The sequence below is a fragment of the Anoplophora glabripennis genome, unplaced genomic scaffold (assembly GCF_000390285.2).
Source record: "Anoplophora glabripennis isolate ALB-LARVAE unplaced genomic scaffold, Agla_2.0 scaffold1599, whole genome shotgun sequence".
Lineage (NCBI taxonomy): Eukaryota > Metazoa > Arthropoda > Insecta > Coleoptera > Cerambycidae > Anoplophora > Anoplophora glabripennis.
The window spans coordinates 14754-30966 of NW_019417674.1; the positions used below are offsets into that span (position 1 = coordinate 14754).

Below are 16213 nucleotides of genomic sequence, written 5' to 3' on the forward strand. Positions count from 1 at the left end.
ACTTCTTGTCGTCCGTTCGGTTCGCTCGCGATCGAAAGACTGATCCTGGAAGCTGCGCGTCTCTTCAATTTATAGGAGTCGTGACGTAGAAAAGGGGCTCGGCTTCTGAACAAAACCCAACGGCGTCGGACCCCGATTCCACGACAGTACCTACATCTACTTATTTAGATCCTTTTCTTGGAAATTATTTATTTAAGAAATGAAGATTAAAATTTTATTGTTGGGTTTTTACCTGGATATAATAATAAATACTGTTTCTGACACTTAGTAATCAATAACTAATTATATAATCCTTCACAAACTATGTATTTGTATATTTGCTTAAAAATTGTTTATTGATGAAGGATGTTATAAAGGAAAATTCTCCACATATCAAATTCTGGTATGATCCTATAAAATTTTGTACTCCTAGAGATGTTGTACCACCGACAGTTAAAAACCATATAAAGACGTTGCATGGGTTTATATATTTGACAAAAAAGGTTCAGAATGCAGGCCAAATATTTCTGTACAAGGCCAAGATCCACTAGAAAACTTTTTCGGATGCATAGGGAGTCACGGTGCTAGAAATGTTAATCCGACATGTACATCTTTTATAAATTCATTTAAAAGTTTAATAATAAATAATTTTTCAGCAAGTCATTCACCAATGGCAAATTGTGAGGAAGATAATAATGTTGCTAAGTTGTTTAGAGCATTTTTTAAAAATGGATTATCTGAATCGACATGTGACGTCGAAATATCTTCATATGATTTTCAATTTAAAGAAATTTCGGATAATTATATTATAAATATAGTCACTGCTGGATATATTGGTAGAACAATTTTAAAAGATACGAACAAATCGACGTTCGCAAATAAGAACATCGTATCTCAATTTTTAGTAAAAATTAGTAAAGATTACTTTTCTATATAAGAAGGCCTTCTTTTTCAGCTAAAACCATGTATTCCAATTTATTTTGAAAAATATATTCAGTTTTTGAAAAAGTATTTTTATCGTATCTATTTTGTATAGAAATTTAACCTAAATATTATCGTAACAACAGTTACAATTTTGCTTATACAGTTTAAAATAAACATATTAATCGTATGTAGAGTTGCTCCTGGATTATAGCAAACATGCTTTTTAAAGAACATCGTATTTTTATATACGATTATATTGAAGGTGTAACAATTATTACACCGTTTTATTGCAAGTGAACATAAGATGTTAATACTTTTTTGAGAAGTATGTGGTATTTTCATCTTAACTTAACATACGATGTTATTACTTTTCTATTACTGCCGGTGGTGAGTGTATACAACTCTGTATCTTTAGATATGATATACTAGGTTTCTTAGATATAGAGATAGTTACATCTCATCTCTACATAAGATGTTAGTTACTTAAAAAATAGCAGATAGCTCCATCGTATCTTACTAAAGTTAATTTAAAAAGAAAAATAATAGTAATTTTCACTATACGTTTATAAGAAATTGTTTCTATACCTCATATTTAGACTGTAACCAAATTTCATATGGTAACTTTGAAAAGATGTGTTGCAATTAAGAGAAAACCTCTAGAACTTTAAACCTACTTTGTGAGAAACCATCATTATCGAGTTACGATGTTCTTATTTGCGAACGTCGAAATGTCCAACGTGTTTTAATCAGCTGGTGGCTTCAACATCGTAAATAATAATTTTAACTAATTTTACAACGGGAATACAGGCCAAAATTGTTACTGAAACCAAAAACTCAATTTAGACGGATGTTTTCGTCTATGGGACAAGTATTTGATTATTATATAGAAAAATTAATACTGAATGATAATATTAAAACAACATATGCTCCAAAAAATCGTCAAATCCATTCATATACGAAGACAATAATGTTTTTCATGTTTATTTAAACATATTTTTTGTATTTTTATTACATACCTATATAAAAAACATTAATAAGATTTTAAAAGGACAGATTACTCCCTCATCAAATGCCTCTATTTTAAAAACGCTAGCGTTAGATAAGTATAAAAAGAATAAATTAAAGAAGGCAAGTGTAAATAGAATTAAAAGAATTCAATAATTATTGTTTAGTTAATATCGAATAGTATTAAATGTTGCTTTTTTATCTTAATTGTTTTATTTGCTCTTCTAATTAATCATAATAAACGTTATTATATTAAATTAACATATTTCATATCTTATAAAAACAAAATATAATTTTTCATATTTCTGTATCAGTTAAGGTTTTAACTTATCATTTGTCCATCAAACAAATATTGTTTTGATGGATAAATGATAAGGAATACCGGAACAAACAAATTTGAACTGAAGGAAGGCCGATTTATTCAATAATTTGACTCCTTGTCGCCAGTGGCACTAGTTTCCACGAATCGGCGCGTACGCGAAAGTGGCCCATCTATATCATCTTTCTAATATGTGGCCTTCACATACTAGTATTCACATCTGAGACATTGTACAACTAGGTGAATATCTAACGCTCTACAACCTTATTGTTAATCGTCAACTGATTGTAGATCAAATATGTTACACGCTGCAAGTTGAGAGATTAAATTTGTCGTTTTTAATGGTGTATATATTATTAAAGCTCTTATTGGTACCTTTTTCCCGTTTTTTTGTGTAACCACATTTAAGGTATTAATATCAGTGGCCAGCGGTGGTTGGCAGCCGGCGGTGGTGAGTGACGTCACAGGCTTAAAATCTTTTTGTTCGGTTTGTCTCGGGCGCCAGTTTTCCTATCTTTTACGTGGGGAAAACTCCACGTGAACCCTACCCTCGGATTAAAGTAAGTACTCGGGATAGCTGCAGTGAAGAAAGTTTAAATCCAGGGGTCTGTTATATTTCTCTTACTTTTAATCAAAGTAGTTCCCTGAGCGTAATGTTATTTTCCTTTTAAAATAAACGGACTTTTCAGTGTAGGTCACAAAAAGATAGTAAGACTTTTATACTGATCGGAATTTTATCAAGCTTGTCGGCGTTAAAAATGAATACAAACTGGAAATATATTTACTAGATTTATTTTATATTAATAAGGCCTACGGAAATTGAATCAAACAAAAGTAACATAGATCTAATTACAATTATTATAACCACTAAAATAAAACAATATACAAATAGTTTACAAGCGGTGTGAATGAACGGTTCGGCTCAACTCGCGGGTAATTGCTCTCACCCAATTAAGCTAATGACTAAATAAATGGCCAACAGCCTTGCATAAAACGGTAACTTAAAACTAGTTCATTACATCCCCCCCTTACTTCGGTGAAAAATAAAATAAAAGTATTTTATTTTATTTTTCTTCCTTAAAATTTTAAACTTATCGCTATCTATCCTACCAAGGTGCGTACCCCATACTAACCCTTTATTCTGGGGACACGTTCACCTTTTACAAAACGGACTAGCTTAAAACTACATATCGTCATTTCCTTCCAAGTATTCTGCTCTTGCAGCAGTCCTCTTCGGTTCTCCTCGTCTCTTCAAATTCTCCTTCCAGTGCAGAACATCGAAGCTCGGATGGCACGAGTCGGTGTCATACTGGATGGATGTCTTCCCCCATGGACAATGCAGGCCCTCGAAGTTTATGCAGCATATCTGTTTCTTCCAGGGGCCCCTAGGCCCACTCGGTATGACGGTGTTTCTCATATCAGCCGGTTAATCAGTTGTCGGTACAGGTTTCAAATCTTTGATATGAATCCTCCCAGTCATCAGGACTTCAAGTCATAGACCACGGGTGAAATTACTTTAATAACGGTATAGGGTCCGGAGTATTTCGGAGCTAACTTTGCCGCAAAACCTTTAACAGCGGACGACAACGGATTCTCCCGCTTCATTACCCGATCTCCTACGCGACATTGCCAGTCACTAATGACTTAGCGTGTTAAAGGCATGTGACAAATTGACTTTTACAAGATCGAAAACTTCTTGCAGTTTCGATACACGGTTTACATGGTTCTCTTGGTCAGGTTCGGACGGCCCTTCTTCTGGGATAGACTCCTTGTTGCGGTACAATGCCCTCGGTATTTCCAACTCTCGGCTAAAGTTCAGGAAGGAGGGTGTGAATCCAGTGGATTCATGACGGGCACTGTTGATTGCAAATTTGAAAACGGCTAGATGTTGGTCCCAGTGACGGTGATCCTGTTCACAGAATTGCGATTTGTCTTGATAGTACGGTTTGTCCTCTCAACAGGATTTGCTTGCGGAGTAAAACGGTGCCTTTAAATAAGGAACGGAATGAACGGCTATCATATTTCGTTCCATTATCACTTATGATCTCCTTTGGGCATCCATAACGGCAAATGTAGAGGGCTTGCGTAATGTTACGGGCGGTGGCACTTCGGAGTGCTCGGAACTCAACCAACTTAGTAAAACGGTCTTGGAATACAATTAAAAATCGGTTTCCCTTACTGGACCTTGGTAACGGTCCAACTAAGTCGGTGCTGACGGTTTCCCAAGGTTGTCGGACTACGAACGGTTGCATTTTCCCTGGTGTCTGTTGCTGTGATGTCTTATAGCGCTGGCATTGAAGACAATGTAAGTTTACTAATAATAAACATTAAGGCATTGTAAATGCAAACCTTTGGACAGCTCATGTCGAATAAAATGAATGCATTTAAAATATAAGATGACAGCTGGTATAAGAGATTAAAAACAAATTGTACTGCAGAGACGGATGGTATACACTGATTTAAACAATAGTAAAAACTAAATAAAGATAAAGTTTTTTTGGGAAACGCCGAGCGACGAGGGGTCTGGCGAAATCGCGAGTACAGAAGATCTAAGCTACCTAGTAGAATATGAAAGACAAATAATTAATGTAAAATAATATTTTACAATAAGAAGGCCAAATAACAACTAAGGTAATTAAACCCATTTAAATTAACAAATATTTAAGATTTTCATATATCGTTTTGATTAATTTATATTTTATTGCAAATAAAAAGGTTATTTAATACTAATGTTAATCTACTAGAATAATTTCAACTCTATTAATTTCTTGTGTATTACCATCTGTTCTTCTATACCAGGTACTATAGAATGCATTTATTTTAGGCCTTTTTCTTTAAATTCCTTTTTCTTCGTGTTACGATTTTTCCTGTTTAATCCACAAACAGCGAACATTTTTGGAAAAACTATATTGTTAAAACTACAACTTGGTAGTCTGGGATTTGTGATGTTTACTATTGCATAGTGGATTGGTTTGGCCGAACAGCAGCAAAAAAGGGCCCAAGTCTTACTAAGGAAAAGGGTCACCTTACACACAAGAAATACCTACCTACTTAAAGTTCCCTGGTGCCAGTAGATGATCTGTTACATATTAATATCAACCCCTGGAATTTGAAACGCCGCCAACTTGTTAAAAAGCACGTATGCAGCATATATTTTTTATATTATAATTTATTATTACTTATTATTCAATTGCAACTCATGTATTATTTTATAAGCTTTACTTGGAAAACAGCTGTTTCTCGGGTACCTAATTATCATATCATTTTTTGCTAGTCTAATTTACTTATTTTATTTAATTTGTTCAAAATTAAATTCTACTCTACTTAATTTATCATTAATCAAATTATTGCTGAATTAATTTATATTAATATTAAAATTTCTACTTTTTACATTTGGCGTAAATAATTTATAATAGATATTTATATTGCATTGTGTTATCTATGATTTGTGTTGTTTTGTAATTCCCCAATCCTTGTCAATTTTATTTGACTGGCGCCCATGCCTACTATACTCTCAACAAATTAAAACAACAAGCAAATCTCAATGAACCCACGACCAGCCTCCGACATTGGAGCAACCGTTAGCAAAATTATTTGTAACTAAAAATAAAATAAAGAGATAAGGTTACAACAACTTCTCACATAACTCGTGACTTCCCGGAACATGCCAGGCCAATAATATCGCAGGGAAATTCGGGCAATGTTCTTAGAAATTCCCATGTGTCCGGCGGTGGGAACATCATGGTTTTCCTTCATGACATTCGTTCTCATTGGCTTCGGTACATAGCTTCCACGGGTCGCTGAGCTCAGGTTCGGTCAGATCTCTAGAATCCCAAATGTGTCGGTATAGCCGGTCATTACGAATACAGTAATCCGGGAATGCCTCGGGACTCTTTTCTACTTCCTTTTTCTGCCGGTACCAAGAACACTGGTGCTCCCTCTAGAGCACATAGTTCGGCGGCATCCTCGGTGAAAGAATCGGATAGGGGTTGTCGAGATAGTGCATCAGCAACACGGTTTAAAGCTCCTCGGTGGTACAGGATGTCGAAGTCATATTAAAAATATGCTCCATCTTGTTAGACGTCCACTCGGACTTTTCACGGAGTGAAGCCAACGGAGTGACTGGTGGTCGGTAATAACGGTAAAACGGTATCCTTCCAGATATGGCCTCATTTTCTCAATTCCCCACACGATGGCTAGACACTCTTTCTCGGTGGTGGAATAATTTTTCTCGGCAGAGGATGCGGCTAGCATATGCCACGACATGTTCGGTTCCCTCAACATTTTGGGTCGGTCTGTAAAATAAACGGTTTCTCAAAATCGGGGCAAGTCAAAATCAGGGCTTCGGTGAAACATTTCCTTAAAGCTGTGAAAGCTTTTCCTGGTCGGCAGTCCATTTCCAACGGTAATTTTTCTTGAGCAGTCTGGCTAACGGTGCAACTAGTTCTGAAAATGACGGGACAAATCTACGGTACCAGGAAGCTGTACCTAGAAAGCGTCGGACATTTCGGACATTTTTCGGGTTTGGAAACTTCTGGCTTGCTTCCACTTTTTCTGGATCGGTGCGGATTCCCTCAGCGGTTACCATATGGCCTAAATATTTTAATGATTTCCTGCAAAACTGGCACTTGTCAGGATTTAATTTCAGGTTGGATATACGCAGTCGGCGGAAAACTTCTTTCAGATTTTCTAGATGGTCTTCAAATGTTTCCCCCAAAACAATTATATCATCCAAATACGCGAATGCATGCGGTTATAGTTCGGGACTAATTATACGGTCTAACAGGCGTTGAAAAGTGGCAGATGCGGAATGTAGTCCAAACGGCATTACTCTGAACTGAAAAAGTCCTCTTTCGGGGACAGTAAATGCGGCGACAGGTTTACTTACGGATGACAGAATTTGCCAGTACCCCTGTTTCAGGTCGATGCTAGAGATATACCGGGCTCGGCGTAGTTTGTCCAGAGTGGCATTTATGTACGGTAGGGGGTAGGCAACTTTCTCTGTGACTTCGTTCACTTTCCGAAGTCGATGCAAAATCTTGGACTTCCATCCTTCTTCCGGACTATCACTACTGGTGAATTCCAAGGGCTACTTGACGGTTCTATTATCCCTTGTTCTAGCATGTCGCCCACTTCCTGGTTAATAATTGCCTGCATGCGGGGGTTCTGAGGTCGGTATCTTTGTTTAATCGGTTCCGCTTGGAAAAGGCGGATCTGATGCTGGATTAGCTTAGTAGCACCTTTTATATCGGAAACACTTGGTAACTCCTGATCCAGGAATTGTTTTAGTCGGGTTTCTTCGTCCTCGGTTAAGTGCACAGGAGTATACGGTGTCGTCGGCGGTGTCCTATGGACTTTTTTATTTTTTAAGGAAATGGTGTTACTTAATAAGTCCATCCTAAAATTATTTCCGCTCAATAGGTCCATCCCAATTATCATGTCGGATGTTAAATCGGGTAGATGGTATATTAATTGGGAAAACCTGGTTTCATTTATGGAAAACTAGGTTATATCCACCACGAACGGTTACTTGTTGCCCATTGGCCAATACGGTAGTCGGTGTTTCTACCTCTTGGATTGGCATGTTCAGGTCTTTGCAGTAGTCGGCTACCTTGTTGCCTATGTAAGAGAGCAAAGCTCCGGTATCTACAAGTACGGAAAAATATTTGTTCTTTATTTTCACTTGTATATGCGGGCGGTTGTCTGTTCTGGTGATGGCTGCATTATGTGATGTCGAAGGGCGGTTACATTTGCAGTCGCGGGTCATCACTCCATTTTGCCCACATCTGGAGCAAAATAATTTCGGCGGAGCTCTGCATTCATATCGGTTGTGGTCAGGTTGACCACATCTCCAGCAAATGGTTCTCCGGTTGTAACTGCCAGGCGACGGCTTAATTGTACAGGTCGAGTCTCAGGTGACGGTGAGGCTGGTCCAGCAAGCCTTTCTGGAGTAGGTTCCGGCCTGGTCCTATTTTCTTCGGAAGTTCGGGGTATAAACGGTGGTCGGTTCCCAGTTTCTTGAAGGCGGAAACTCTTTTCGGTCTGAGCTATAGCCCGGTAATGTGTTACGGTGTTTGAGCTCTTTATTCAAATTTTCAAATTCATCTAAACGGGCTACCAGATCACTAGTACTCGTGATGTCGCTTTGACGTATATACTGGCGGTATTCCGGCAGTAAATTCGCATATCAGCGACGCAACATCTTTTCCGGTGAAAATCCTCCGTGGCGGCGAATTAATGTTTGTAACGCCACAATGTAATCTCTCCCGGTTTCGCTAGTGTTCTGCTTTCGTCTTTGAATTTGCTCTTCCAAAGAGTCCTGGAAGTTTGCCGGTAAATAAAATAATTTAAAATCGGCCAAAAATTCTCCCCATGTAGTCTAGGAATCTCCGTTATTGCGGTACCATGCCAGTGCATTGCCTTAAAAAACTTCGAACAGAGCTGGTAATAATTAGGTAGTTGAAATTTCGCTTTTCTCCTGGAGTACATACAATTTTTCCAGGAATTCAGTAGCGTCGGTTTTTCCATTAAACTGCAACTTTCAAGTTCGGACTTTGTCACATATTTCTCCAATGCTGTTTTTCTTAACGGATTTCCTCGTTGACTCCATGTCCGGCTGGAAACGAGGCGGTTCGTTATCAGGTCCAGAGGATGAAGACAGTTGTCGTTGATTTTTCCCGGATTTGGGATAACCCTCTCGGAAAAATGTTACTAACCTTTTTCGAAGTGTCGATAGTGTTCCCTTGGTGGTCAAAGAGAATTTTTCTAGCTCTCTGACAAGCTCATCTTTCTTGAACGTGTAAATCTAGCTCACTTTTGCGGGCTGCGGTTCGTTGTCACTGGACTCTCCAGATTGTTCAGGTCTTCCTGGGGGTGGCAGGTTATTGCGGCCGGTGTCGGATGGCATTCTGGTAGTTTATTACAATTCAGCAAAACGTCCCAATCAGAAAAAGTCGGTATTTGAAGATAGGGATAACCTATCTTGGAAACGGTAGCTCGGATTGCAATAAAACTATCAAAATTCGATTGTACACCTTCGATTTACTTAAAAATGAGGGGTAGCTTGCTATGTTCCACTCAAATCCTAACTCCGGGAAACTCCGGGTGAAAATCCGGGTAAAATGTCAAAGTCGGTGTCGGTGCTCTATTTGCATGCCTGGTATCAATTTTTAGTCTTTTCTTAAATCGTGTTTTTCAACGATTTATCGGTTATATCTTGGAAGTGACTGATCGGATCGGTTCGGAACTAGTTGTAATCGATTCTTCACCCTTGAATGAAGAAAATGATACTTTCCACGCCTCTCCTGTGGCTAGGAAGGCTTCGGGTGAACTCGGCAAAAATCGGTAATTTTCGGTTATCGGTAGTAAATCCTTCTACGAGACTTAGTCTTGAATATTCGACGTTTAGCTTGATTAATTTCGGAAAAATTAGCTGTTAACTTTTCCGGGAAAAGTCGGATTGGTTCGGATTTAATTAAATTCGGATTTTTGCCTTTAACTCTACACGGACAAATCAATTTTACAATCTTAGTGCCTTCAGTACAGGCTTAGACAAAATCTGGTAACACTGATTATTATATGTTCGCTATTTGACTCTATTTGTTATTAAAAGTATTAAATTCAAATCGGTCTTGTTCTAACTTTAATATTGACAAAGAAAATTGCTCTAACCGCATTCAACGGGGTTCAAAAAAATGTTCCTTTCAACAATTAAACAAATTCTCAAAATTAAATTTAAACGGACAATAATAGTCTTTGATTATTTAATAAAAGCAAATGACGGCTTTTATTTATATTTACACAAATAAACAACGGTCCCTAAACCGTATTTAAACAAAAGAAAATAACAGTCCCTAAACGGGATTTACATAAAAGAAAATAACGGTATCTATACAGTATTTAAAAGAAAATAACGGTCCCTGCTCGGGCGCCAAATTTTTGTAACTTACTTTACTTTGATGGACGGTTCGGTTCTGACCTTACTTGAGGCCCCTCTAGACTACCAACTCTAAACGGAATCTTCTACGCCACTTACAATACACTAACACACTCAAACACCAAAAAAACAACTAAACGCGGCAGTGAAACACGACAATCCCCTCCTTAAGCCGTTGACTACATACTCAACGCGACAAACCCCAGGGTGGCACCGCCACGCACGCCCGCGTCTACGACTACTCGCCCTCCGAGGGATTAGACAAGCCGGCGAAAAAACAAACGAGAAGACAATAAGGGCGCCAGAAGAGGCGGCGGGGGTCAGCCAAAACAAGAGGAAATCCTACAAAACGCTTATTCCGGCCACGTTTGTGGTCATGGTCGACGACAGATGGGGTCCACCTTCACGAGGCTGTCTAAACCTACAACGTTGAGACAGGACAAAGAGGGATAGTCCCCTCGGCCCCAAATCATTCAGGCCTACGCTAAAAACAACGGCGCCCATCCTTTCCTCCCTTTCGCCAGTTGACTTCAAGCGTCGAGACTAAACGGTCGCAGCTGAAGAAAGGAAACTCAATAGCGTTACGCTACATGCACCAGGTTGTAGGACACCGGCACTAAATACTTCAGAAAATAATTCGTATTTAAAAACCACAGTTGACAACTTCTGTTGTCAATCCAGGACTCTAATTTTATAAAAAGAATTCGCACCTTAAAAAGAAATTGTACTTTAAAAAGAATTCAGAAGAATATTAGAAAGGATTCCGGTTTCGTGTGCCGAAAACGTGATTGGGTGACAAAAATACGAGCTAGCTACGAAAACTGCGCTACGTTTAGGCCCTAGAGGTATTTTGTAACTTAAAAATCTAAAATTTACACAAACACGAGATAATATAGTTACCTTTCGATCCTTTTTTTACCTAATTTCAATATATTACTAAGAATGTATGCGTTGTTTATGACACATCCATCAATAAGTTTTGACATAAGCCTACTTTGAGAAAAGTCAGTTATTTTATACACCGTAATATTGTGAGAATTTAATTAACAGCCGTTTTTCTCTAAAACCGTCTACATTAGGAAGTTTTAACAAGAGTACATTATTTTCAGAAAACAAAATTATTATTTGTTCTGTAGTTATAAGTATTTATATATCTTATAAAATCTAATCTAGTCTTCTAACTAGGTCATATTAAAGTATTTTTTTCATTATTTTATTTTCTGTTTCTATATATTTTGTATCTTCACTACTTCACTATACATGTCTGGGAAAAAATATTTTTTTCGGTGAAATTAATCATTTTAATTTATTAAATTTAACTTAAGATAACAAACATTAAAATCATATCTTAAATGAAAAAAAATATAGTAATCCATTAATGCCGATTCATATAAATAACTCACAAACTTAAAAATTCTTTAGATTTCTTACACATTAAAGAAAAAGAAACTATTTATGACATAAGTATGAAAATTATGTTGTACCAAATAAATATACTAAAGATTTGGCAAATTGCATAATTTCTGAACTGCCAAGTTTTGATTCTCCATAAACTCTATCCACAAATGTAATTGGTACTTCACCAATGCTATATTTTAATTGCCTGGCCCTAACAATTATCTCCATTTGAAATACATAACCTTTAGAAACACAGTTTTCTACAAGATTTTCTAAAATATCTTTTTTATATAATCGAAAAGATCCTGTCAGGTCAGTTGCACTAGGTCGTAATAAGATTTGAGTTACAAAATTTGCGGCTCTGGATATAAATTTTCTTTTTAGATCCCATCCAAAAACTCCACCTGAACCAATATAACGAGATCCAGAAACAACATCAAAGTCTTCCATATTTTGTTTTTCAATAAACTGCCTTATAAATTTAGGCTAAAACATAAAAAATCATAAAATTAAAAGTATTTTATAAATTAATTACCATTTTCATGATCATCAAAGCAACAAGCCTACGAAATATCTGTTATTATGCCTATACATTTTTGTAAACCAACTCAAGTAACTGATGTTTTTAAAAGTATTGATGTAATTTTAACATCAAATTAAATAAATAATTGTATAAATTAGTGTTATAGTTGTTCTTTTTAGATTTTTTTTAACTAACCCTAAAATATATGAGAAGGCATAGGAAACAGAATACTTTTCAGTAAATTTAAATTTAAGTAAATTTCACATTTTTTCTATAATTGATAACAATAATAATAATACGATGACCGTTGGTGATGTGTCAAAGGGCACTTACACGGCGTGCTCAGCTTCGGTTTTAATTCGGAGAAGGCCCAACACGCCGTATTTACAGTCGTGCTACAATTGTGCCGAAACAGGAAAACATACACGTAACTGCCTTCTTGAATATTTAACTCCTCGGCACGTCGATCTTATATACTGAAATGTGAAACTCGACGATTTCCTACATTATACACTGAGCTCGTAAAGTTTGGAATAAATTCCATAAATCGTTATTGAAGGGTTTTGACAGGAAATCCTCGGATACGTCAACTTTAGTTTATAAAATCTCACTTTTTTCAGCCATCGACTTTTTTTTGTTTTGTTTGTTTTTGAGCTATGACGTCATCGGAAATTTTTTTAAATGGCAACCCATATTTTTTTCCACGGATTTCGATAGATCACATTTTTCTGAGTACGAATATGTCAAAAACGTATGACCTTCAAGATGGAAGTTTTCGAGATAATAGACAGTTTAAGTTGATTGTAGATGATCATGATACTAATTTGAGCATGCGCAATGGTTAAATTCTACGTATACATTATGTCGGATACATAACTTAAACTGTCTATTAGGTTATAAAGGTTCAAGGATGTACCATATACAAGGTATCGTGTGGGTCAAGTTTTTTAAGAGCTTATCGAACATTTAAGAGATTTTAGTAGCAATTTGTTTAATTTTTTAAGTAATAATCAGCAACAATTTTAACAAATGAAAAAAGGTTTCTGTACAAATGATAAATAATTAAAGTAAACAAGAAAATCAAAGGAAATTTTCAAAGTGACCTCCATTCACTTCTTGGCAATATCCCATTCGCCACTGAAACTCCTGCAGAACCTTATGAAGAATATCTGGTTGAATGGCTCGAATTTCATTGCGAATTCTGTCCTTTAATTCTTCAATGGTATTTGGTCTATTGAAGTAGACTTTGCTCTTTAAATAGCCCCATAAAAAGTAGTCTAGGGGAGTGAGATCCGGAGATCTAGGGGGCCATTCGATAGTTCCTCTTCGACCAATCCAACGGTTAGCAAATATTTGGTTTAAATAGTTGCGAACGATCACTGCAAAATGAGGAGGTGCACCGTCTTGTTGGTACCATATCGTGTTATTGGGCAGATCGGGATCTACGTCATTTGGGTAAAGCACCGCAAGTGCAGGGACTAAAACGTCTCTTAAAAATTCAAAATATTTTTCACCTGTTAATGCGCCTTCAATGAAAAATGGACCCAAAATGCGGTTAGCAACAAGGCCAGCCCAAACGTTAACTTTTTGTGGAAACTGACTACGAGTTTCCATTTTCCAGTGTGGATTTTCAGGAGACCAATATCTACAGTTTTGCCGGTTTACTGTGCCGTCGAGATAAAAGGTAGCCTCATCAGAAAAAATAATATTGCGTAAGAATCCGTCGTCATCAATCAGGCGTTGCAACATGGTTTCACAAAACTGTAACCTACGGTCAGGATCATCTTCGTTTAATTGTTGGACCAAAACCACTTTATACGGATGCCATTTGTACAATTTCAAATATTTTAAGACGGAGCTTTGAACTATTCCGTTGTTTGCCGCCACTTGGCGGGTGGGTAAATGGGGATTTTCTTGAAGCTCTAGTAGAACATTCAATTTAACATCTTCTTGTACTGGTGGACGACCCGTTCTAGGGCGATCTCTCGCATGACCCATTTCTAAAAACTTTTGCTCTATTTTACTAACCGTGGACTGTGTAATTGGTTCTCTGTTTGGATATTTGTTATTAAATAAACGGCAAACTTCTACTTGTGTGCGAGCTCTGTCCCCGTAACCGATCATCATCAAAATTTCGATTCTTTCCCTTTCACTCAAACGACGAACCATTTTCAAATAAAATGAATTCTGATAGAATAATGATTAATTAACTTAAAATAAAACACAAACTTGCGAGGACAAACTTCAAAATTCTGACAACTATCAAAACTGTAATTTTTTCAGAGCTTCCTTGATAAATGATTAGTACTTTGTCATCGCTTGTATAATGCATTCTTGAAACTTTGGAACCGAATATCTCGAAAACTTCCATTTTGAAGGTCATACGTTTTTGACATATTCGTACTCAGAAAAATGTGCTCTATCGAAATCCGTGGAAAAAAATATGGGGCGACATTTAAAAAAATTGCCGATGACGTCATAGCTCAAAAACACACAAAACAAAAAAAAGTCGATGGCTGAAAAAAAGTGACATTTTATAAACTAAAGTTGACGTGTCCGAGGATTTGCTGTCAAAACCCTTCAATAACGATTCATCGAATTTATTCCAAACTTTACGAGCTCAGTGTATATACCTCTTCAATTTTGTCGATATTTGTCTTTGTTTTTACGGCAAATTGGATTTCTCTTTTTCCTTTCAAATTAGCCAAATACTGCGCACTAATGGATTTTTTTAAATTCATGTTGGAAATATTTCGACTAGTTCCAACTAATTTTTTCCAATAAATTTTTTTATTAAACGGAAACAATTACAAAACTTTTCTCATTAGCGTCGTCTATCTTTGCGCAGGAAAATAATATTTTTATTCCCATATTATAAATATAAATTTTATTAATAGTTCTTTAACATGAGCCATCGTTTACTGAAATCGATTAAGGCATTCAGAAGTTATGACAATTTAAAATCTAAATTTCATTAATTAGGCCGTGAGAGGCCCAATTAATGGATAATATTATATAGTAGGCCGTGATAGTGACAGGTAATGTCATGACAATATTGTTATTGTTTGACAATTTGTATTATTATTTAATTAAAATGAACACAGAAGTAGAAAATTGAAATATTATAGGAATTAAAATAGAGCAAAGTTCTCCATACTCTATTTTAATTCTAAATAATTTTCTACTTCTGTGTAACCTATTTTAATTAAATAATAATGCAATGTCAATCCATAACAATATTGTCAAGACCTACCTGTCACTGTCAAGACCTACCATATAATGTCCATGAGTAATTAGACCTCTAACGGCCTAATTAGATTTCGTTACATTGCCTATACGCATTTTGGACTGTATCAATGTCCGATATATCAAAATATATTTTAACTAAATCTGTAATGGAAAAAAGGCAGAAATGCCTGATTGAGGTCTAACAATTACAAGATGTCTTACTTTCTTAATAAAAAACCTTCTTTTCGTTTTTTAATATTATCTCCCTCATTGTTAGAGTGGACCCAACACACCCTATATGACTATGCTCGACAGGGAACGTTGTATCCAAATATGTAAAAATATACAGGGTGTTCCATTTAACTTAACAAAGTTAACTCCGTGGCCATTTTATTTGGACTTTATTTGTTTTTCTACTCATTTTCGAAAATTAATAAAAAATCGTGCAACTTTTATATTCACATTTTTTTATAACTCTTAAAACAAAAAAGTTAAAGGGGGGTCAAAATATAGTGAATCACCCTGTACATCGAGGGGCGCCTCCACCATTTTTTTAAAATTTTTAATTGGACATAATTATTGCTATGTTAGAATCGTACATATTTTTAAAATAAGAGTCTAGAAAATCTTACTGTCTGCTAATGTAATTTTCACTAACACAATTTGACAAACCCACTTTACATATAATACAAAATAGAAAAACAAAACAGAAATATAGGGTAAGTCAAAAAAATTCTTTAATAGAAAGAAAACTATCAAAATATGTTTTCAATATTCCACCTCCACACACTTTTTAAGACTACAGATGTTATTTGTTTGAACACGAAAAAGCATTTCTGGGGCATGCCTATTATTATCACAATTGAAATTAATTTTTTGCAGCAATTCATCTCTTGTCTGT

General features: G+C 36.1%; 2 protein-coding genes across 2 annotated transcripts; both read right to left on the reverse strand.

Annotated features, from left to right (window-relative positions):
- Window positions 1-11478: 11478 nt before the first annotated feature.
- LOC108915496 (dolichol-phosphate mannosyltransferase subunit 1-like) lies at window positions 11479-12047 on the reverse strand (the record flags this gene model as incomplete). Its single annotated transcript, XM_023456462.1, is given in 1 exon segment — window positions 11479-12047. A coding segment is annotated over 1 exon segment (411 nt), but the record flags the coding sequence as incomplete, so codon positions are not given.
- A 1117-nt stretch (window positions 12048-13164) lies between these two features.
- LOC111692444 lies at window positions 13165-14253 on the reverse strand. The gene has a single exon (XM_023456463.1). It carries the CDS (start codon window positions 14251-14253, stop codon window positions 13165-13167), a length of 1089 nt encoding a protein of 362 aa, XP_023312231.1.
- Window positions 14254-16213: the final 1960 nt, after the last annotated feature.